General features: G+C 41.1%; 1 protein-coding gene across 8 annotated transcripts in view; it reads left to right on the forward strand.

Moving 5' to 3' along the window:
* Window positions 1-23,665, forward strand: part of syne1a (spectrin repeat containing, nuclear envelope 1a) — a 105,154-nt gene that overhangs the window by 35,082 nt on the left and 46,407 nt on the right. For 7 of the 8 annotated variants that reach the window (XM_023953156.2, XM_023953155.2, XM_023953160.2 and 4 more), the window contains 27 exons: window positions 2,403-2,582; window positions 2,677-2,830; window positions 3,568-3,726; window positions 4,163-4,342; window positions 4,443-4,544; window positions 4,799-5,002; window positions 6,710-6,917; window positions 7,433-7,545; window positions 7,772-7,977; window positions 8,076-8,237; window positions 8,317-8,596; window positions 8,826-8,998; window positions 9,765-10,074; window positions 10,159-10,323; window positions 11,288-11,647; window positions 12,932-13,068; window positions 16,434-16,611; window positions 18,279-18,461; window positions 18,554-18,697; window positions 19,759-19,914; window positions 20,545-20,709; window positions 20,788-20,960; window positions 21,056-21,209; window positions 21,298-21,441; window positions 21,576-21,740; window positions 21,867-22,184; window positions 22,724-22,879. In XM_023953156.2, coding sequence (XP_023808924.1) covers window positions 2,403-2,582; window positions 2,677-2,830; window positions 3,568-3,726; window positions 4,163-4,342; window positions 4,443-4,544; window positions 4,799-5,002; window positions 6,710-6,917; window positions 7,433-7,545; window positions 7,772-7,977; window positions 8,076-8,237; window positions 8,317-8,596; window positions 8,826-8,998; window positions 9,765-10,074; window positions 10,159-10,323; window positions 11,288-11,647; window positions 12,932-13,068; window positions 16,434-16,611; window positions 18,279-18,461; window positions 18,554-18,697; window positions 19,759-19,914; window positions 20,545-20,709; window positions 20,788-20,960; window positions 21,056-21,209; window positions 21,298-21,441; window positions 21,576-21,740; window positions 21,867-22,184; window positions 22,724-22,879 — 5,029 coding nt within the window. The remainder of the gene's footprint in view (window positions 1-2,402; window positions 2,583-2,676; window positions 2,831-3,567; window positions 3,727-4,162; window positions 4,343-4,442; window positions 4,545-4,798; window positions 5,003-6,709; window positions 6,918-7,432; window positions 7,546-7,771; window positions 7,978-8,075; window positions 8,238-8,316; window positions 8,597-8,825; window positions 8,999-9,764; window positions 10,075-10,158; window positions 10,324-11,287; window positions 11,648-12,931; window positions 13,069-16,433; window positions 16,612-18,278; window positions 18,462-18,553; window positions 18,698-19,758; window positions 19,915-20,544; window positions 20,710-20,787; window positions 20,961-21,055; window positions 21,210-21,297; window positions 21,442-21,575; window positions 21,741-21,866; window positions 22,185-22,723; window positions 22,880-23,665) is intronic. The other variant, XM_023953159.2, reaches the window with a different exon arrangement.

Below are 23,665 nucleotides of genomic sequence, written 5' to 3' on the forward strand. Positions count from 1 at the left end.
ATTTTTCTCAAAGATTACAAAGACAAACATGTATAATTGGAAGTCATCAATTGTGCAAGCTGTCCCTCCTAAAAAAGATGAGGTCTGCAATGTTCATCAGAGGTGCACTTCATCTGATTACAGGAAATCACATTTTATTATATTAAAATAATTTATTTGTATAATAGTGAAGAAAATAAGTATTTGGTCAGTAACTAAGTTCACTTCAATAATTAGTAATGTAACCCTGGTTGGCGATGACAAGGAAGTAGGGTTTTCCTTTAATTATTTTTCCCCTCCAAGCATGGCGAGTGGCATTTATACCATTTTGTTTTCATCTGACAACATGATACACTCACAATCCTCCTGTGGATTATTAAGATGGTCTCTGGCAAACTTTAGACATGTGCTGGTTGAAGTAGAGGGACCTTTGGAGCACTACAGTAGTCCTTCTGACTGAGGTCCCAGCTCTCCTCAGGTCATTGACCAGTCCCCCCATGTAGTTCTTGAGATCCTTTGTACACACAAGGTTAAATCTTGCATGAAGCTCCAGTCATTGTTCAGAACAATCTTGTCTCTGGTCTCTTTAGAAAGGTCTTTGGTTTTGGAGGAGAGGTTACTGTCTGACTTTTTCAAGGGTGTGGACAGGTGTGAGCTTCTTAAAGAAGTACCAGCTGTGTGACAAATAGAATTCTTGCTCGTTTGTAGGGAATAACTACTTATTTTTGCACCATTTACAGACAAATTCTTTTAAAATCCACTAAAGGGATTCCCTGGATTATTTTTTTCCATCTGTCTCTTACAGTTTATGTGTATGATGGACCTTAGAGACCTCTCTCACCTATTAAAGTGGGACGATTTGTAAAATCTGTCTATTTGATTTGATTTTTTTTGGTCTAAATTACAAAATTGTGCAGGTTACACGATAAACTGTTTGCTAAAAAGTCTAATTAAAGATGACCTTTACAGCCTCAAAATAATGCTAAACAGGGTGCTTACTCAGCTTTCAAGCCTCAAATGTTGCTCCTCTGGGACTCTAATTAGTGTTATAAAATGCTGTTCCTCAGTTTTTGTTTTGTATTTATAGAAATATGTTCTTTCTTTTTTTAAATGATTAAATATCGGTGGTGATAATAATAAGAACAACATATGATACCTTGTGTAACAGAGCACCAGAGTGAATATTGCATGTATTTCAACTAATATAGCAAAAACCTGGCCTTTTCTTTTTAACTTTTTATCTCTGTTGCCCTCTTTGTGTGATTTTGCATAACATTTTAGGGGTTTCTTTTTTGTTGTTAAGCCTTTCAGTTCTGTTGTGGCAAAAAGAAAAGATAGACACTCCATTTTAGAAGAACATAAACACTCACCTGAGCACTGGTGTTAGCTCACCTTTGCACTAATAGTTTCCATGATTGAATGAATGAAAGATTTCACACTAGTTGGTTTAAAGGCATAGGTATGCGTTCGTGAACACTATCTGTTTTGTGTACATGTTGACATGTGGACATTTTTGCAGCTAGCAGGTGTGTTGATAATATTTGAGTGTGTGCGAACATGCCCTGCCCTTTTTGTACTACATTTGAACCGTACCGTAATGATAAACAACCAGTAAACCTGTCTGCTCTATGCTGCTTCATGGTCTTACCCCCCTTCCCCTCCTATTATCACCCCCTACCCCCCCCTCTCTCTAACGTCCCTCTCTCTTCTTCCCCTCTTTCCTTTTCCGTCCGGTCCAACACCAAAGATTTTCAAACATGATTGAAATTAATAAAGTTTGGCCTCAATTACAAAAGGGGTTTATTCAGACATACCTTTGGTTTGTCTGAAGATGAATAGCCCCTCTTGTTAAAATAAAATATGTCCAACACAAGAGGCCCTCAGCTCTCATCTGTTTGCCTAGCTGTTGGACAGGACAAGTTTAAAAAAAAAAAAAAAAAAAAAAAAAAAAAAAAAGAAAAGATAGACACACTGGTAAAATTGATGTTCAGTCTAGACTGAACAAATCAGGGAACTATCCTGCTCCCCCAGACAAAATGTAAGAGTCAACCTTTATATGCATACAATTATGTCAAGATGACATGATTTGATTTTTATTTTTAGTTAATTTACATTTTCTTTCCAATTTTTTACACCTAATCATTGAGTGTTTAGCAATGCTTTTTTCTCAATGTGTTCATGCATTCACAGCAAAGATATGACGTGCCAAACTGTTGTTGAATCATTTTTTATTGTTAAGAGCATCATTTTTATTCAAAGATCTTGTCTCTGCCCACTGTTTTTCAAGAATCGAATGTGTGTTACTCAAGCCAGACTCCAGATGGATGAGTTCATTTGTCTTTGATCTCCAAAGAAATAAGATGTATAATGCTGGAATCAGACTGGTAATCCCCATTGTTTTCTTCTGGATCTGTTTCCGCCAGGCTGCGTTTCTTTGTCCAGCTGGAGGATGAGCTGCAGTCCCTGCAGCACTCCCAGCAATGGTTGGAGGAGAAAGGAAACCAGCTGGCCCGCAGAGACAGCGAGCTGGCAGGAGAAGCTCTAAGGGAGGTAACTCTGGTGAGGACGGCATGGGAAAACCTCAAAAAACTAATAACTAACAGGTGAGAATTGAAGAAACTGATGTCTGCTTTAGAATATTTCACTCTCTGGTTTTGGCCCCCCATGTAATGAATATTTTTCTTCCCTGTTTTACAGGCAGGAGCAGAGTGGAGTCATTGTTGATCATCTCCGGTTGTTCCTCCACCTGAAGTCAATCCTCAGCAGTTTTGTGGAGAAAGCTCATGCTGTTGTTCACAATCTACCTGACCATAACCATGATGTTCAAGAGGCCAGAAGTACCCTCACACGAGTCAGTACCTCTCATTGACAGATCGGATAGTTAATCTAAAAACATGACTTTAAAGTAGATAGGATGTCTTATAAGCAGAGCATAAGGTTGAGAACAGTTCTGAGCAACAAATTAATAACCTACTCCAATGAAAATTGTGTTTTTAGTGTTTCTAACATGTTATTGGGGCATTTGTCTTTCATGATGGAGGGCATATATATATAGAAAATGTATCTTAAATTTTTATTTCTTATTATTTCTATATTTAAAATATTTTGAATAAGGAGCAGACGAAAAAATGCTGTTGGAAAAAATGTGTAGTTGTGACACACAAGCACTCCCTGCTCTGCCCCATTCTGACACATCCACTTGCAGACATATAGATCCATGTACGTCTTTGTTAAGCTGGTATCTGGCTCAAAACTGCACTGCTGGATGACTCCAAGAATGCTCACTATCTGTGAGGGTTTTCTAAGCTAGTTTGAGAGAGTGTAAACAAAGGGATGATGCGAAATGACCGCAGGCTCACTCCCCTCCAAGTCAGAGGCAAATATCTGATGAACTATTGCAGCTCTGCAGAAACTATGTCCTAAAAAACCACACAAGTCTTTGAATTTAGCTTTAAAATGGGACAATCGTGATCTAAAGAAAACTGGGAACGTTTTGAAATGGATGAAAAGATGATTGGAGTAGGACTTTAAGAAGCCTGTTAGAGGTCTGTGTTTAACTTGGGTCTGTTTCCCTCCTGCCTCGTGTAGCATGAGATCCTTCAGACTGAGCTTCGAGAGAAACAAGATGAAATGGATCAGCTCATCAGTATAGTGGAAGACCTGCAGAGAGAAGTTGAAAAGGTTCCCAACTCTGATATGTGCTGCATCCAGAAAGAGATGGAGAATCTGAGAGACCAGTGGCTGGTGGTCAGTGTTACTCCTCTGTCTATTGTTTACTTTTTTTCTTTCCAGAAAATGATTAAAATCTGAGAGAGAATAACTTCTACTAAAAAAGTATCTAATTTCTTTCCCACTGAATCTTTTAATAGTTTTATTTCTTTGCACTTTTCTTTTTGTAACATTTTGTTCTAATTTGGGATTCAGATGCTGCTTATCTGTCACAAAGAAGACATGAAAACAAACATGTCTAGACAGGTTATCTGCTTTTCTGTCTCCCCCTCACTTCCCACTCACACATCTGTCAAACTAATTATGCCTCAATTTTCTACCACCACCCATAAAGCAAATCACCCCTTGTTGCAGAGAGACAGAGACCGTTTAATGCAAAATAGAGAGACCCACCCTCTACTGTTGATGGAGTTATATTGTTTTCAGTCCTCACACTGCTGTTTGGTGGTTTCAGATCTCAGAGAAAATACAAACCAACACAGAGAGACTGGGTTACTGTGTTGTCCTTTGGGATGACCTCAAAGCCATGGAAAAAGACATCAACCAGTGGACAGCCACCTCTATCCCTGAGATGAGTGACATCGCCTGCCTGAGCGAAGAGGAGAAAGCAGAGGCCCATCTTGTTACATTTCAGGTCAGAGCTTGTCATCCGCATGTGGAGGAGCATGAAAAATGGTTCTATTTTAGGGAGGTGATGGTGGATGTGATTTACAGTTTTCCACTTTGATTCACAGGCTGAGATTGAAAAGAGGGAACAGAAGCTGGATGCCTTACAGGAGAGGCTGACAGAACTGAAGGAGAGGGCCAAACTGCAGGAAACACCAATACAAATGCAGGTAAATATGATGTAGCTAAAAATAAATCCATACATCCATCATATGGTTCATTATTCATTATTCCATCATCAACGGAAAGTTTTGACAAAAACCTAAAGAACTTCTAGCTGGAAAAACTAGTTTGAAAGATTGCTGCAGACCTATAATGTTGTGCCTTTCTCCAGGCAGTCTGATGCTCCTGCAGCAGATGTATTTGTTGCTTTTTGGTTGTTGTGTTGATCAGTATGTGGTCCTAACTGATTTTCTTGAACTAGGTCCTGGAGTCAGAGCTGAGGAAGAAAATGCTCCATGCACAGGAGGTGTACAACCAGGCCAAACATGCTCTGACCTACTTCAGCTTTCAAAAGCAGCATCTTGAAGACCTTGTGTCCCAGATGGCAGAGCGGCTGGATGCAGTTGAGGGTTCCTTAGAGGACCTCAGTAAAGCTACTTCCTTCGAAGACATTCTTGCAGTTAAGGTGTGACCTTTTTATAACTTTGTTGTATTAGCAGTTGATACAAATCTGTCAAGCTTCAAATAACTTTAAACAGTACTCACTGATTTACACTGATGCCATATTACAAGTGATAGGACTAAAGCAACAATCGTCTCACTTGTATGGATTCAATAAATGTGCCTGCTGGTTTTTGCAACATTATGCAATACTGATTTTGATGATTCTTTTTTTAATCCAATACGATTTACAATGTCAATTCACTAATCATCCCCTTTGCTACATCATGCTTTAACTGTTTTTCTACTGTTTTGTTTAAACTGTTCTGAAACTCTCAAACTACATCGATACAATACCCCAAGTGGTAGTTGAGCTCCCCCTTGTGGTACACAAAAGAAACCAAATAATATGCAGATAAAACATTTCTTATATAAACATGTGACTTATTTATACTTATTAGTTTAGTGAGTTTTTTATTTTGTACTATTTCATTTACTGATATAAAACAAAAAACAATTGCTTCTGGATAAATGTCTTTGTTCGGAATAAATAATGACTGACTGTTAGCTTGTAAGGTATTTAGTAAGGCACTAGCTTCCCACAAATTGTGTTTCGTTAGTGGGAATTTTGGTGTCCACCACTGTGCTGCTTACTGTTCAGGTCAGGGTATACTTTACCAAAGATTTTTTTTTTGAAATACTGAAGAATTTCTGCATCCACGATACAAATAGCTGTTCTAACAGTCACACGTAGTGGCAGAGGGGTGCTAATTTCCTATGTGGTTTGCCTTTTGGCACTTCCTGTCAGACACTGCCACAGTGAATCAGCTTTCACTGATTTGCACTGGTGGTTTTAGCAGAGATTTTTAAGCCACATGTCCTGCCTGACAACCGGGCTAGGAACCAGCACAGGAAGACCCAGACCTGGGACCCCTTGTGGTTACATAAGGCAGTGACCACAAGAGGGTGATTTTAGGCAATACCGTGAAGGTGCTTGCCTAAGGATAAAGCTCATCGCACACCTAGGGAACCAAATCCCGGTTTCCAGTGTTTCACTCCTAAGCACAGCCAGCTGAGCCATGCCCTTTATGGAATGTTAATGCACCTCAACCAAAATCCAAGCATAAGCTTAAGGTTTTTTTTTTTCTGTAATACATAATTGCTATCCTTTAAGGCAAAGTTCACCATTCGCCATATCCTGTCAGAGGTTAGCTTTCACTGATTTTCACATGTGGTTTGGCAGAACTTTATGCCTGATACAACCCAGTATTTTATGCGGGCTGGGGAATGGCACAGGGGGACCCTAGGCAGAAGCGCAAATGGTCCTTCCCAAGGACTGGCATTGGATAAAGCTCGGAAGCGAACCCTGGTTTTGTCACTCCTACACCCAGCTAACTGAGCCATCCAGCCGCTAGTCTGAGTGTGCACCCTTTTATCTTGCCTAAATCCTCAAGTTTTAAATCAAATTTATGAGATATGTTCAAACCATTGCTTGTATTTGAATAGGTATTTTCCCATCTTTTTTTAAGTCCTACGGGGATGTATTTTTACTGTTTCTTTGGTTTTTTTAACCACTGCTGCTCTCACTGCAGTACAACATTTGGCTATGATACTCTACATAGAGAAAATAAATTTGGTCCCGAAATGAAGCCTGGAGGTACTCCACAAGGTGCAGAAATAGGTTTTGTTGATCAAATGTTCCAATCAAACCTTTTTTTGTTTTTTGTTTAAGGACCTACAGAGTGTCGTGCAGCAGCAGAGGGCAGACATGGACTTGGCTAGAGAAGCTCTGACTTCACTAAGTCGATCACATCCCTCTCCAGAGTTAGCACATCTCTCTTCTGATCTGACCTCCATCGCTAAGCGAACAGAGGCTGTTGCTCAACGTTGCACCAAGACCAAGGGCAGTCTGCAGGAGGGACTACAGCTGCACTTCAAAGGTAGGAAATGGGATTGGAGCAGTTATATCTTCAAGAGTCTAGAATTACAGCTTTGTCTTTACGTAGGAAGCAATTATAACATTCCTTTTAATGGGGCAATTTTGACTTTAAATAAGGCTGAAAATTATCCCCCATCCAAGCAGGGCAGAGTAGCACCAAACAATAACACTGTCCATGTGGATGATGCAACAGATTATCCTACATTGTTCCCCATGAGAACACTCAATCCACCCACCACAACCCACACTGCATCAACACAAACCGCCAGGTACACTGATGCACTCTCATTGCTTTGACACACACCTGTGCCTCGGAGAGTAAGGCTGCTCTTGTCACATCTGCTCACCACTGAGTGATTTTTGTTGCCAGGGAAACCAAGCACTGTAAAGCACAGACGCGCCCACACTTCCCATCTGACTCTGAACATTACCTCTCCTCCTCCTTTCCTCTTTACCTGTTTCCTCCCTTGACTTTTGAACTCATTATTTTATGGCATATGTTGCTTCTTAACCCAGAGATTGTTCAAGACTTCAAATCTTGGCTGGATAATCTAAAGTTGGAGCTTGAAGATTGTTTTAACCAATCAGGAGATCTTGTGGTCCTTGAAGCCAAGTTGCAAAGGCTAAAGGTACCTTTTTGTTTTTCTTATTATTTACCGTGCAGCTGTTTTAATTAATAAAAGCGTTAAGTATTAGAAAATAATTTCATAAATGGTTGAAGGTGCATGCTGACTTTAACAACGAAATTCAAGTTTTTTTTTTTAATTTAGTAAGATGTGCATAAAAAAAACCACAAATCCCTTTGCTTCTCTTTTTGTCTTTCTTTAATTTTGACATGCCTGTCCTGCCACCCAGACGTCAGGGGAGCAGTCATCTGAGGGTGAGGAGCGTCTCGCTCAGATCCGTGATGAAGCCCTGAGGCTCCTTTCCCACTTGAGCAAAGCTGGAGCAGCACAGGTCCAGGAGAGTTGCTCCTCCTCTGAAAAAGATTGGAAAAACTTCCTGGACAGCTGTTCTCAGAGCCAGCAAGACTTGGAAGACAGCATTAATGTTCTTAAAAAGTATGTTTAGTCTTTTTTTTTATGTATTCGATTTTGGCAGGTTTGTTTTAACCAAACAGAACAATAAAAAACAAGTTTTTTCTCTCTTTCTGTCGAAGTTTTGATGCCTGTGTGAAGGCTGTAAGAGACTGGCTGAAGCAGATGGATCTCAACCTCAAGACTGAGCCTGCTCTCGCAGCAGAGAGCCAGCAGGGAGCTGCAGCCGCCTCAGAGGAGCTGGACAGAATAGAAACCCTCAATAAGGATTTGATTTTAAGAAGGTTTGTATAAATTGGTGGTTTCACAATTAAAACCTAATTGCCTGTACATAATTATTTGACATTTCTGTTACTTTCTCAGGGAGTCTGTTAAGAGTCTTTGTCAGGAGGCCCAGGCTCTCTCTGAATCTGGGCGGGGGTCAGGAGGGGAGGTCAAAGTGACAGGCCAGCTCCAGATGGAGTATCAAGCCCTGCTGCAGGCGGCCAAGGAGAAGCTACGAGGCTGCCAGGAGAGCCAGGCCTTTGGAGATGCCCTGCAGGGACTTTGGACCTGGCTGGAAGAGATCCAAGAGCGTCTGGGGACCGTTGATAGCACCATGGGAACTAAAGAGCAGTTGGAGCAGAGGCTGGAGACTGTGCAGGTGACGCCAGAAATTGCAACAATACTCTGCATACTTATATTATGTATTTCGTTTTATCATAAAAACGTGAATTCAATCATATAAGCATGTTCTGATTTGAATTTATCAATAGATTACTGTCTATTTCGACATGTGGTGGCTTCAGTTGACACAATTGGTTGGTTTTAGAAACAAAAATAATTCTGAAGTTCTTTGTTCAATTTACAGAAGTTACGCTCTGTTTGCACAGGACATCCTGCTTTTAAAGGGAGAAGGTGAGGTCAAGCTGAACATGGCGATGGGTAAGGGTGAGCTGGCCATGCGTTGCCATGGAGCTGCTGGACAGGAAATGGTCCGATCTCAGCTGCAGGAAGTCGAGGATGCGTGGGCTACGTTGCTCGTCACCACTATGAGCTGCCACAGGTATCTTAAAGCAATCATGCTGATGGATTTGGGGTCCCTAGTTGTGCACATAATTATTTCAAATAAAAATGTCCTACATTTCTTCTTTTGCACCCCTTAAACACCAGTCTTTTTCATTTGCTATTAAAACATTTGCCTGAAGACATGTAGGAACCAATTCATTAATGTCCAAAACATCATCTCTCTAAGGCAGGTTATTTTCAGTGTAATAGATTACATGTCAATGGTATTAATTACCATAAAGTTAAGTACATAATGAGAAGTATTTGTCTCATGTTCTAAATCTGATTGATGTATCTTTCTTTGCACTCTTTTGTGTGTTTGCACATGTGTGCACCAGTCCGTGTGTGCATCAATTATGGCCCCTCCAAGAAAAAAAATTGATCCCATTAGGGACTAAATGGTGGATGGCAAACAGTGGGTCACACATGGGGGGGGGCGGGGTTGTGTTTTAAGAGGAAAGCAATAACAGGCGACTGGGAGTGGCAGGTGAGAGAAGCATTTGAGAGTGTGAATACTAGGTCTATTTGTATACACAGAGGTAACAGATGGCAAGAAAAAATGTGGGCGTGTCTCTGTATCTCTGTGGGGTTACCTCTCGGTGAAGAAGTCACTTGTCCACAAACTGATAGTCTTCTTGCTCTTGTAATGCCCATTTGCATAATGTGTTTGTACTTGACATATTTTATCAGATTAGTGACCTGTCATCTCACCACAAGAGGTGACACGCAGCAATAAAATCCAAATTCTCTTGTCTTATCTTCAGCCGGTTGGAGTGGACAGTGTCTCAGTGGGGAGGATACATCCAAAGTGCTGCCCAGCTGCAGAGCTGGATGGATGCTGTCAAACGGGAAATGGTTGCTCCTCTCACCCCCCAGCCAGGACCCAGAGAAAAGGCTGCCCAGCTTGATAGACTTCGAGCCCTACTGGCTGACCTTGAAGACCACCAAATGGCACTTGCCAGCTTGGAGGAGAAAGCTCGGGAGCTGTTCAAGAAGACGGGTGATGCTAGCTTCAACTATGGAGCTCGCACTCAGCTGCAGGTGCAGTTTGATGACCTGACAACTTTGGTGGAGGTACATAGATATTTGTTCATTGTTTTTATATAAGTTTCGTTTGTAACAGCTTGCAGAAAAATCAACAGAGTGTTCATTTTGTAGGAGAGAATCCGTTTAGCTCAGGCAGTGGTGCTTGAGCATCAGGACTACCTGGAGGCTGTTCGGGAGCTCACCGATTGGCTGATGACTGCAGGGGAGGAGCTCCAGCATTGGTCCGAAACATCAGGAGACTCCACTTCTATCAAAAAGAAACTGGCAGACGTGCAGGTGAGGAAGAGTATATACAGATTAATGTTTGTCACAAAATTAATGATGCCTTCCCTCTTTATCCTTGTTTTTTAGTTGTTAGTAAATGCTTTATCCACCTACTTTAAAATGGTCACTTGGATAAATATTTTTAGGTAAAGCATAATAAATGACAGATACATCATAATATGTTTTTTTTTGGAGGCTGCAATCAGTTTTTAGGTTTTTCTACCTGTTCTTTTTGGCACTAAAAAGTATAATCCAATTCCAGTCAATCCTAATGGACTCTCCCTATGAAAGAGATTGAACCATATGAGGTGCTGGAATTGGTTCCCATCTTGTTTCCATTATCAGAGCCAAATATCTCAATCTCTCCTGATGTACTTTACTGCCAATAGATGGGATTTTTATTGTGCGTGGAAAATTTTGGTAAATTAGAGGAGCATTAGTTTAGCATTTTTCTGTTTAACAATCCGGCAGCAGTAAGAAAACGTGTGAAGAGACGTTGATTTGCATTTTCATTTTGCACATGGGCTCCAATTATCACATCATAAATGTGTATGAAATGGTGTAAATCACTTCAGATCAAGGGGAGATTGGAATTCAGATGTGTGCAGGCTTATTGTTTATATCACTTACTCTTGAAATGCTCGTTTTTCTCTTTATTCATCTCATTTTATTAATATTTTGTTGAACACATTTGCCTTGTTTAATGCTACCTAACAGTGGAGACTAAGAAATAGGAATAAGGAGGAGTTGAGAAGGTGAATGAAATCAATTAAAGAGGAAAATGTTGTGGATCTCTGCATTCAGAGTTGATGCAGAAAATCTTCTCTGAAAGAGCTGAGAGAGAAATGCAGCTTGAACTGATGGAGAGTGAGATGATGAAAGCTCTACTGGGGATCTTTAAATAAACTGAAAATCTAGCGATTGTTTCCTTAGTCACAGTTTCCTTAGCAACTTTGTCTCCTGTTATTTTTCTCAGGAGTGCGTGGAATGTCGCCTCCTGGAGGGCAGAGAGCGCCTGAGTCGGGTGCGTCGCAATGCTGCGACCACGGCGGAGCACACAGCAGCAGGTGGCTGCGAAGCAATAGACCGTCAGCTGGGGGCGCTGTCACATGCTCTGGAGCAGTGGGAAGGGGCAGCCCTGAGGGCCAGAGACAGCCTGGAGGGGGCCTTTGCTGCTGCTGCTGCTTTGGAAGAGGAATACAGCAGCCTCACCACCCGCCTGGAGGATGAGCTTAAGCAGTTTGAGGGATCTCTGAGGGGGTGGAGCCAGGAGCTGATGAAAGCTGAGGGACGGAGCAACGGCGAGGAAGCAGTAGAGGGATGGCAGCTGGCTAAGGTAGAGGGAAACTGGAATCATCATATTGGTGACATTAATTATTCATTGTTCCTCTCACAATAGTTTATTATAAAAAGAAGAAATGACAAACATGCTCTGGGATAAGGGCGGACAATGTGGTGAGCATGTGGCACAATCATAGGAAGTGATTATCATTGTTTGATGGAAGTACCCACACACAAGCACACAGACAGTGTGCAGACACTGTATTTAGTACCTTGTCTTGTCAGTTATTATCCATTCTGTTGGGAAATCCTTAAAAACAGATTAGTTTGTAAATCAGCTTTGCAAGGATGACGGGCAGTGACAGCTACAATCCCATCACTTTCCATAGTTTTCTCCCCATCACCCCTCCCTGTTTGTTTTTATTGCCATTATTTTTTCCCTATCTCTCCCTACCAAAAATTTCCAATTTGCTCTCTTTGTTTTTCTCTCTTTTATTGTGACTTGCTGGAATTGTGCAGATTTGTCTTGCCCGACTCCTGGGGTTATAATGGTTTAGCTCTTCATCCCCAAAACCCTGGATGTTTACTGTCTAGTGATTTTCTTCTTCGTCAAGGCCACACCGGCATTCTCAGACTCATGCTCCACCCCAGGCCTCCACAGCCAAGACTTTCTCTGGTTTTTTTTTCTCAATTTAGAGGCTGTCAAAGAACAGAGGAGGAGTCTCCCCCCTCCTCCTCTCCTCCTCCTCCTCCTCCTCTAGCCTGTTTCCTGTGTCCGGCCGTGTTTTCACTGTGTGCTTGTTTGCGTGCGTTTGAACCGATGCTGCATCTGCGAGGGCTGACAGCTGAATTCCACCGGGAGCGAGCATGAGAAAAGAAGAGGGAGGAAAAAATGTGTGAGAGGCTGTGCGTGGAAGGAGTGGGAGGAGGGAGAAAAGAGAGGAGCGAAAGTGGGAGAACCAGGAGAGGAAAGGAGAGGAGAGCAACGAGTGTGCAAGCGAAGGGAGGGAGGGCTGTTTAACCGTTGGACGTCAGAGCGAGAGCGAATGAGTGAAGAGTCGCTGCTTGTACATATTTCATGGGAGAAGATTTCATGACTGTGTGAGTGCAGAATGTGAGGCACGCAGAGTAGAGCGGGAGAACGTTTTCCACAGCTCCTTCCTGAAGAACAGAAATGCTATTGAACAGGCGACACTGTGAGTATGTGTTACAGGGATTTCTGGTGTGTGTGTGAATGTGCGAAGAGTGAAAATGACTGATCCACCGTGTGAGGAGGAATGCCATGGAGGGTGCCATGCAGATCCATGATTGAGCCAGCATCTGTGTGTTTACTGTTTAGAATATTCTGGAGGGCTTGCAGAGCGCCGAGCCGATGGCAGAGAAGTTGAAAGGCCAACTGAATGACCTGGTGCGCTACTCCAGAGACCTGGGCTCGCAGTCGGACCGTGTGACGGCACTCATCAAGCAGCACAACAGGTGAGAAGAGGTTAATGGTGATGCCCTCAGATGTTAGAGCGGGGATGCAATGCTCCTGTTGATGAGAATGCAGAATCAAATTGACAAGTTCTGAGGATTTGATGATAAGTGACAATAATGATGCCGCAATGCATTGATTCTTCAAAATTCTGCAGATTAGTTTGACAAGCGACCATGCATCCAAACTTTTATCGGAAGCGTGACACGGGTTTTAGTTTTTCAACATTTGTCATTATCCTTTTGCTTGGAAAAATGATTTTATTGATTAGAATTGCAATTGCACATAAGTGCACCATAACGACAATGTATTGGTGTATCACAATTTTATTATTCCTACTTTTCATGAAGATGCAACAACTTAGACCTTTTAATTTTTAGTTTTTCCAACAAAAAAAGCAGCACTTCTATTTTCTGTTCATGCTACATTCACCCCAGGCCTGTGTTGCATGTTAAAGAGCGCGCTGAACGTGGGTTCTTAAAACCGCTTAGCTTAAAGCTACTCGATACTAGCGCATGTACCCACAGTTGGAAGAGGCTTGCTGCGAAATGTTGAATCTTGCTCGAGAATCTTCTTTCACTCCTTTGTATGAAAGACTTGGTGTCATGTAATTTTTGCTGGGCACACACCTCAAGTTTTAATGTCTCCTTCACGCTTAAGTTTCAAACGCTTGGCACCTCCGCAACCCAACCGTCACTACCAAATCAAATCCCTGATTGGTCAAACTCAACTGGTTTAACTTTTCATTCATTGGCTGTGTGTTGTCCATGTAGAGCCTAAAAAAGGAATTTAAAAACCTGAGTAGCGACAGAGTTTTCAACACAGAAGCCCAAATTTGGAAGGTCATAGATGCAGGGAATAGTATTACCCGGGTACAGTCTGTAATATAGTGGCTTGTCAATGACTTGATCTCTTTCCAGCCTCCGTAGGCAGTCTATAACCTAACGATATTATTCGTTATCTGACATAAGTTAACCGGAGGCATCTTTACACACTTTTGATTGTTCCAGAATCCTATAATCATTTAACACAGCTCCTAATTTTCAGCTTTAAAGCTATATCCATGTGCATGTTTGACAAACACGTGTTTATGAACACACCATGCATTGTTAAAAGAACCCTCCTGCAATCAAAACGACATGCAATTTTGAGCCGTATTCAACAGATTCATTTCAGCTTTTTGCATAGACTTTGCATAGATGCAGTGCTAAGCATGTTGCACAGCCATTATCATTCCTTGGTAGTGGTCCTGGCTGAGATCAGCTTATTTGAAATGATCTGGCAGTGAACTAGTTATGACTGTTCACTGGCGAGGTGTCACCTTTCCTAATTTGCTTGGTTTCTCACTGTCATAAAGCTGGCCTCTGAACTCTCTGCACCTGTCCTGCATTAAGCCCTGCTGGAAGAAGAGGGAACAGGAGAATAATGGAAAAGGCTCAAATAGTCTCTTATTCCTCTCCATTTTGTTTTAAAAATAGTGATTCTGTTGTAATTGCCTCATAACAATAAAAAAAACCTCAGCTTGTTTGTGTGAAAATATGAGTGTTTGAATCTGTGGGAGGGTCTGTTTGTGTTGCTTTTCTTTTTTTTAAACCTCTTCTTGATTATTTAACACCTTTTTTTCCAGCTGTTATTCTTCTATCACTTCTTCTTCTCCCTCTTAACCTTGAATTCATTGTCCTCTTCACTGTCACTTTTTTGTTTACTGCATAGTTTAAAGTGGCATCATGGAGTACATGTAAATTGAAAATTAATATGCAAGTCAAGAATTGTTTTTCTGTGTTTTCTTTCTTTAAAGAAGAACCTATTTGACCCTGTTTAGTCACTCAACTTGTTTGTTCGCATCTCACAGTTTAACCTCAGGAGTTTGTGATCTAACTGTTAATTTAGCTTATTCTAAAAGGGGTGACAATCTGTAGTGTAAAAGAGGATAAAGGACGCCAGTTGTAAAAAAAAAAAAAAAAAAAAAAAAAAAGAAAGAAAAACTTTGGAGTTAAATCAGAATTCTAAATTAAAAGGTAAAACTTTCAGAGTAAAAGAATTTGGTAATCAGAATAAAAATTATTTAAAAAATGATAGTACTTTAAAGCTTAAATTTGTTATTTTTATCTGAGAAGTGTGAGAAATTGGTCAGAATTCTGAAATTAAAATACATTTTTTAAAAACTATTCATAGTTATTCAGATTTTCTGAATTAAAAAACAGACGTCTGAGTTCAAAGTAAAAACTTGTGTTTATAATGTTACAGTTGGAAAAACTCTGAGATTTAAGTCAGAAGTCTAAAAAAGTCAAAACCGTAAAGACTTAAGAACGGTGATAAATGAGAACAGTAGAGTGAAAGGTCTTTACAAATGAAAGAATCAAACATTTATATTTGAATCAGTTTTGTTACTGATAATAACATTAAAACAGCAGTTCTTAGCTGAATTGCTATTACTAATGCTTATAAAAGCTTGTAGTGATAATTTCAAAGTCTTTGTCAATAGTTATAATATTGACTAAAAAATTGTGTGTGGGGGGGGGGGGGGGGGGCAAGTGGAGTAAACTGCCCCCCTTTTCCCCTGTAGCTCAGCCCCTAAAGTTTTGGTCAAAAAAATCAAACTACTTAAAAATGAAGTCTTAATTCTAAAGTTTTTGTCAGATTTGTACAGGGAGAAAAAGTGAAAAAATATGTGGAATAAAGTTCTACAAACGTACGAGAAAATCAAAATGTTCTTCTCAAAACAAATATTCTTATATATATATATATATATATATATATATATATATATATATATATATATATATATATATATATATATATATATATATATATATATATATATATATATAGTCATAAAACATCATTCTTTTTTATCTATTCAAAACATTTGTTATAGCACAGTCATAATACAAACGTATTATTACGGCTTTCTAGGGCTTTATGCACAAACATCTGATAGCCTTTTTTTCTGTCCGCGTCGAGCACGATGTCGTCCTCCTCACACTTTTTCCTAAAGCAGTGAGCTGTCATGCCTCGTTCTCTCCATCATGTCACCCCATGAACTCTTGCCCCAATCATATGTTGCGTTTCAACCCCCTTCCACACGAACCTCCCCACCACCATCCCCCACTTGGCCCCCCATGCCCCAGCCTTCATTTCTTCCACTTCACCCGCTTTGCCATTTTACACCTGCCCGTTTCTCATTCCTGATCATTGCTGGCCTTGAATTCTCCCTGTGCGACCCACAGAACATTTCAGTTTTCTTACGTCCTCTTCGTTTTATTGGACATTTCCTCTGCATTTAAGTTTGTGTGTGTGTTTTTATTAGTAGTGGAAGAACCTGTGAAGACCTTGTTAAAGACTCGTCTTTGTTCCTTCCCAACAGTCTCAGTCTTCGTGCATCCAGGGAGTGTCAAAACAAGGAGCGCTTGTTGGAGCAGAGGTTTCGTGCTGCTTTGAGAGACTTCCAACAGTGGCTGGTCAATGCCAAAATCAGCACCGCCAAATGCTTCGATGTCCCTCAAACTGTCACCGAAGCATCCTCCGCTTTGCAGAAAATCCAAGTAAGAGATCCCGTGTTTTTTCGTATTTAGTAGATGTACCCTCTTTGTAATGATTTTATCAGCAAATTTAAAAGTTTTCCTCTTTCATCTTTGCCAATTTTGCATCACCAAGTTGTCTCTGAATACAAGTCACAGCAAAAAAATAGATTTCATCACTCTTTTTTTTTAAGTTTCAGGGACAGACAGCTGTGTAACAGAGAGAAATCTAGTCTTATTTGAGTCCAATAATGCAGATTTGTGTTTTTCTTGAGCTATTTGAGTGTTTGATACATTTCTATGCAAATTCAGGGCTTCAACTTTAAAGTCTACATCTGAGTATTATGGAGACACTGTCTTTTTACAAGACTAAATTCATTATAAATTCATAACTTACTGAGTTAGTGGGCTGATTGAAAACTCTTGCCAGAAATGTGTAATAGCTATTTATTAAATCTACTGCCAATTGGGATTAATGAAATGGGTAGTGACTGGTAAAATGTACCACTTTTAAGTGGCTTTTGTTTTTGGACAGCATAGCATGGAGTCGATAGAAAAGGATGAAAATGTGGGGGAGATTTGTTCAAAGAGATGAAAGAAAGCTGCACCGCATGATCGCTGCAACTCTCTTCAAATATCTCTCTGTTTCTGTTTCTGAGAAGTCTCTCTGTGAGAGTCTGGTCAGTCTGGCGGCTTCTTCTGAGCTCATTGGGGTTCCTGGCTAAGAGTCGGGGGCTCCTCTGTTAAGGTGGACCTTCCCCACACCCCCTTTTTAACCAGACGGTTAATTACCCTGCAGTCACCTGACCACACTCATCAGGACATTATTGTCCAGGAATCTCAGTGCTTTTGCTTTAGTCCAGGTTTCAGACAGTTTGAGGTGGTTGAAGTGCTTTCCTCTACTGAACAACAGGGTTTCTTTTTTATTAAAAACAAACACAGCTGAAGGCTTTTGTGCAGCTCTCGACAAGATTAAAAAAAGTATCTTTGAGGTTGAAGAGAAACTTGTCTAAGTGTGTGGAGGACAAGGAAATATGCAGACGATCATGTTTTATTTATTATTGACTTGGGGAGGAATGTGGAACAATGTTTCCACATGGCTGACCTCCAGGAAGAGCCTGCATCGGAAGGGCAAGGGCATCCATTGTGTCATGCGTAATTGGTAATACGCTCTTACAAGATGAGAACGGTGTGAAAATAGAAGACTTGAATGACTTTAGAGGTTGCGGAGGAAAGAAAGAGGCAGAGCAATAAAGAAGACTTTATTTGCTTGTGTTGAGAGGCTGAAGCTGCGAAAGTGATGTGCTGACTGCACAGATGGTGGAGCGGTCCCTGCTGCGCTACTGTCATCCTGCTCCGCACTGAGGGGAGGGAGGGGGCGCATGCATGCTGCACATACATGTGTGTCTTTGTATGCTTGTACATTCTCAGTGGGTGGGTAGTTAGGATCTACGCAGAAACCAACACACTTCAGGCTCAGCGACTCTCCTTGTCTCTGATAAGATGGATCTCGCCTTCTACTAACAGCTTTGTCCTTTATACTTAATAATTACAACCATGAAAAATCAGACTCTCAGAAACTAAAATGAAAAATGGATGAGGACTGAAGAGAATAATTTTCTCTCCTTTCACAGACACTTCTTTTTTGTGCTAAATAGTGACATCCCCTTTGTCTCTGTGTTGTCCCTTAGGAGTTCTTGAGTGACAGGGAGAACGGCCAGGCCAGGCTAAGTACAGTAGGAGCCTGTGGAGAGCTACTAATGGCTGTGGTGTCCAAAGACAGGGTGGAGGGAATCGAGGCAAAGGTGGCCAACGCCAGGGATGACTGGAAAAACCTGATGAGTAACCTTCAAATGAGACAAGATTCGCTAAAGGTGAAAAAAAGCTTCATAAGTGATATGCATTTTGCAGTTTTTATCCTTTTAGAAATGAAAACACTGAAGTAGTACGGCTGTCAAATTTGCAGAATCTGCAGTCCCAGATGACGGAGTTTGAGTCGAGTGCCGACCCTTTGCAGGAATGGCTCAATGGCACAGAGGTCAAAGTTCAGGAGAGCAGCGCTCGCCTGCACGACCTTCCAGCAAAGAAAGAGGAGCTCAGCAAGCTACAGGTATTTGAAAACCATAGACATGGTCCATATCCTGAAAAAAAGGCTGTATTTGCCATCATGGTAACTCATGGAGCCATCTGTTAGTTTTGGCAGAATTTTGTCATCACTCCTGCAGCAGTACATTTAACACATTTATCCATATTTGATCAAATGGCATTGCTTCTAATACACCATAAATTGAATATTAAGTAGGATGCTAAATAGTTACCTTTCCATCAGATAGGAATCCCTAAAGTGTAATTCAAGTCACTGGGGAAAAGGAGACGGACCTAATTACATTTGTCGAGCACCACTGGATCAAAATGGAACGCATCTTGACACTATAGTCAGAGGAGTAGTCCAGAAATCTAATTAATTCTCCTTCTGTCACAGCTGAAGCGCTGCGTGGCTAAAAGGCCTTTTACTGGATGAGATAACAGCTTCTGCCATGTCTGACAGACACAAGAAAGGAAGAGAGGCACAAAGCGTCGCAGAGATAAACCTGACAACAGGGAGAGAGAAAAGAATATCAAGCCCATCTCCGAGCTCTGTCTTGATTGTTACTATTTTTGTATTTATTATGTTGCTGCAGCAGCACTTCCCATTGTTGCCTTTTGTCTGGCCCTGAAAGTAATTACATTTTTCCAATACAATACATGCAAGCGTCTGAAAGCCTCAGTGTGGGAACCTGTGTGGGCAAAATGCACTTGTCACACTTATACTCCCCACCTTCACAGCCTTCTGTTTGCCTCTTTCTTTGGTATCCTGCTAAATAACAGCACTTGTATTCAAAATGAACATCTGCAGAGAAACTGCTGATGCTTGTATGTGATCCATGTTCGTGTGATGTGCTGCTGTACCTCTGTGCTCCTACATGTGACATGTTAACTCAACCCTGCATCCTCCTCTGTGCCTCCCGCACCTCCCGCTTCCATTTTTTTTGACATTTCATTTTACCACCAAACTGGGCTCAACCATCCTTTCCCATCTGTCACTTTTAACTTTGCACGTGCAATGTAACACCATTCCATGTCTGTTTTTTTCCCCACTCCTCTTCCTCCTTCTGCTTCATACTGGTCCAGTGTGTGCTGGAGGAGATGGCTGGTCAGGAGGTAGATCTGAGCAGGCTGAGAGAAAGGGCTCATCATCTCTGGGAGGGACAAGCTGCCGGCAAAGGCTTCGTCCACAGAGTTTCTCAGCTTTCAGCGCAGTACCTATCCCTTAGCAACTTAACAAAGGTAACGCTCCTTCAGCTCCTCTAACTGTCGTCACAGCATGCTTTACGTGTTTGCTGCTGGTGAAGACTAAAGCTGTCTTTATATGCATAATTTTCACTGAGGAATATGCTGTGTCATGGGGTTTTCTCACTATTTATCCAGTAATTTACCTGAGCTCAGTAATCCTTGTCAGCTAAAGGTCCCTGCAACGTCATCTTCATCATCCTGAAAATGTCAGCGCTGAAATGTGTTAAGAATGTGACCTTTTCTAAGCTTCCATTGGATCGATCACACACCCATGATTAATTTGATGTCGGCTAATACCTCAGGACAATGAGAACAATAATAGATGGGAGTTGTTTACTTTACCCCAGAGTGCTATTTTTAACTCTTCGTCACTGTCAGACATTAAAGCAAAGGTTCAATCATTTAAAGCTGCCATTATTCATTACAGCTTTTTCCTTCTTCAGTCAGATGGATGATAAAAATGACAACTGCAAACATGCTGTAAGATGGGAATGGGGGAGTCTCTGGAGACATCTGGGGGGGGGGGGGGGGGGGGGGCAGTCTTTTAAACAGCATGAAGATTCAATCGATGTAATTCACTGAACCCATATAGAACTAGAAGACCTGTTTACTTTGTTTCCGAAGGACAAAGCCTCCAGGATTGAACGCATCGTCGGAGAACACAGACTCTTTTCTGAAGGACTTAAAGAGCTCCAGGACTGGGTGTGTGAGGCTCAGAGGGTCATCAGCGCCTGCACCTCCTCCACCACAGACAAGGGAGTGCTGGAGGATCGCATGTTGCAGCTGGAAGTAAGGATGCACACCATGGATGGGGGATCAGATCTGTGCATAATAGAAAGTACAAGTTCTTTTCATGTCTGTGTGAAGGCTTTACTTGCTGCTCGCCAAGAGAGAGAGATTCAACTTAAAATGCTTCTGACACGGGGAGAGGCGGTCCAGAGGAACACTTCGGCTGAGGGAGTTCCGGTTATCCGCAAACAAATCCAAGACCTCAAGGACTCGTGGGATTCATTGTTGTCTGCTTCAATACAGTGTAAAAGGTTAAAAAGGAACAAAATGATAATTAAAAAAATCCAATTAATTTGGATTGTGTTACTAAAAATATTGAAAATATGTTAATATCTTGTTGTTACAGTCAGCTTGCAGGAGCTCTGTCTCAGTGGACCAGCTATCAGGAGGATGTGGGGCAGTTTGTGCAGTGGATGGAGCGGGTTGACGAGACTCTCAGCTGTTCAGACAGACAATACTCTGAAATGAGAGACAAGACGGCTAACCTGGGAAAGACAAAGGTATCATCTTCTGTCTTTTACTGTGTTGTTTTACCTTCACAAATGTAAAGCTCCAGCTGTGTTAAATGTCTGATATATTTCACTTTAGCTTCTCTACGAGGAAGTTTTGAGTCACAGCAGTCCTCTGGAAACCATTGCCACGAAAGGTTCTAACATGGCTGAGCACTACAACACCCGGCAGGAGGTTCAGCAACTGCAGTGTAAATACAACATGCTCAAAGAAAAAGCCAAGGCATGTATCAAACAGCCACTCTTTCTTTTTGCCTTTGTCAGTTGTACAGCTATTTCCTTAAACTGTCTTTTCGTTTTTAAGGGTTTTGCCTCACCAATGATTTCACTTAGAGCTTGGATCCTCTTGTTTTGCAGAATGCTGTTAGTAAAGCAAAGGAGCTGGTGCTGGTCCATCAGGAATATCAGAGGGGGTTGCATGTGTTTGAGGACTGGCTCGAGCAGCAACAAGCCTCACTGGCTCTACTGTCTTATCCGGAGGGAAATGTGGAGGCTCTCGAGAAAACACTCCAGCAGCTGCAGGTACTTACTTGATTTTGTTAACAAATGGTTCCAAATACTGTTTCATCATTCAAAATCTACCTATTCATTTAAATGTAGGTTAAAAATGCTTTTCAAAGCTATTGTCCTGCTATATGCCCTTTACAGAATTTGCAGGAGAACTGCACAAAGGGTCAGACTTTACTAGCGTCTGTGCTGACCAGCAGAGAAAGAGTAATCCTCTGGGGCGTTCCTCAAATTGAAGATCGGGCCCTGGACACTGCTCAGCGGGAGTGGGCGGCCCACCAGAGCCGCCTGGAGGACACCAAGGCCCAGCTCCGCTCCACTCTGACCCGACTAAGGCAGATGGGCCACAAGTTCCTGAGCCTGGCTCAGTGGCTGGAGGACAAGGAGAAAGCGGTTACCATCAGGACTAACAGACAGTCTGACAGAATCACCAAGCAGACCCAGCTGAAGAAACTCCAGGTCAGGAACATTATTTTGTATAGAATAATCTGCAAGGTTGAAAATACAATTTGATATTTTCCATAAGAATGTCAAACAGCAAACTTCATTAAAACAGTTACCTCTCAAGATATTTGTATTCATTTTATAACTTCCAAATTAAAAATTTCCATTCTGTTTGGATTCAGATTCATGCTCTGACTGTCGGTCCCATCAGCTCCACTCCCAAATTACTCCCTCACTGTGCAGTCAGTGGAATATACATGCCAAAGATAAAATCCTGCTTGTCATAGTCAGGGCAATGAAGCATCCATCACCTATTTACATTCCAACTAAATCAGCAGTGCTCTTCACTGCTGGGTTTCCTCTGTTCTGAGGATGTTTCCTGCCAGTGCTGGGAAGTCAGACAGTCTCTGCATTTTCCTTCCTTGCATTGAAAGAGGATAAACACATGCACTATCTCTGTTACTCAGATAATAATAACTCACTCATATGTCCCTAACTGTCATAAATGATCTTGATTTTATTTAAATTAATTGATCATTTTGTCTTGTGTTTAGGGGTATCTTGAGCCAGTTCTTGCCCGACAGGGGGAGGTTGACGGCCTCTCGTCTTTGGCCCAGGAGGTTCTGCAGGAAAGCTACATGAGTAGCCGAGTCAGTGTAACTGCCACCCAGCTGACCTCCCGCTACCACTCCCTGCTGCTAAACATCCAGGTTCAACATAGTTTATCTCTACTTTATCTACTGTAGACTGTTTTGACACACATTTGATTAAAAAATATGAATAAGTTTTGCTGATATCAATTTTAATAAATATTTTTCCTGGCATCAGGAACAAAAAATTGCTTTATTAATAGTCCTTTCAGCAAGCTGACTTTTTTCCACCTATGCTTTTATTAGAGCATTGGAAGTGCCTGTCAGTCTCCAAGTCTTCATTATCATCCTGCTGTCTTTGTTGTGTTCCTTTTTCATGTAAATAGGAATGTTTGAACTCTGGATAACATCTAGTATGGAGCGTATGGGTACTCTTAACCAGCAATAGTGAGAAATAAATGCCCAGCATTTTGTTAGTTGATATTTTTGTGTTGCATATATAAAATGTGGGTTGGGTTTAAGACTAAAGATTGATTCAAATTAAATTAATATTCATCAAATGCAAGAAGATTGGGTTTTTTTAGACAAAAAAAACAAAACAAAATAAAACATCTCTTTGCAATGTTTTATAAGAGAAGATTTAATAACCTTATTAATTAAATTGCCACCTTCGTTTAGTTTAAATCCCTTGTTTTGAGAAAAGTTTTTTTTCAAAAGAAAATTGTTGTAAAATAGACATTGGAGATTGATATTAAATCAAATCATATTTAAATGGAAATTTAATTAAAACAGAAAGACAAAACTTAATAAAATCCAGTAGTTAGTTCAAACAGTATATGGCTTTTTCTTGACTAGCTTTCATTAGGAATTACGGTAGAAGCTTAACGGAAAAACCTAATTTAGGAA

Source organism: Oryzias latipes, chromosome 24 (genome assembly GCF_053564925.1).
Source record: "Oryzias latipes strain Hd-rR chromosome 24, Olatipes_Hd-rR_3.1".
Classification (NCBI taxonomy): domain Eukaryota; kingdom Metazoa; phylum Chordata; class Actinopteri; order Beloniformes; family Adrianichthyidae; genus Oryzias; species Oryzias latipes.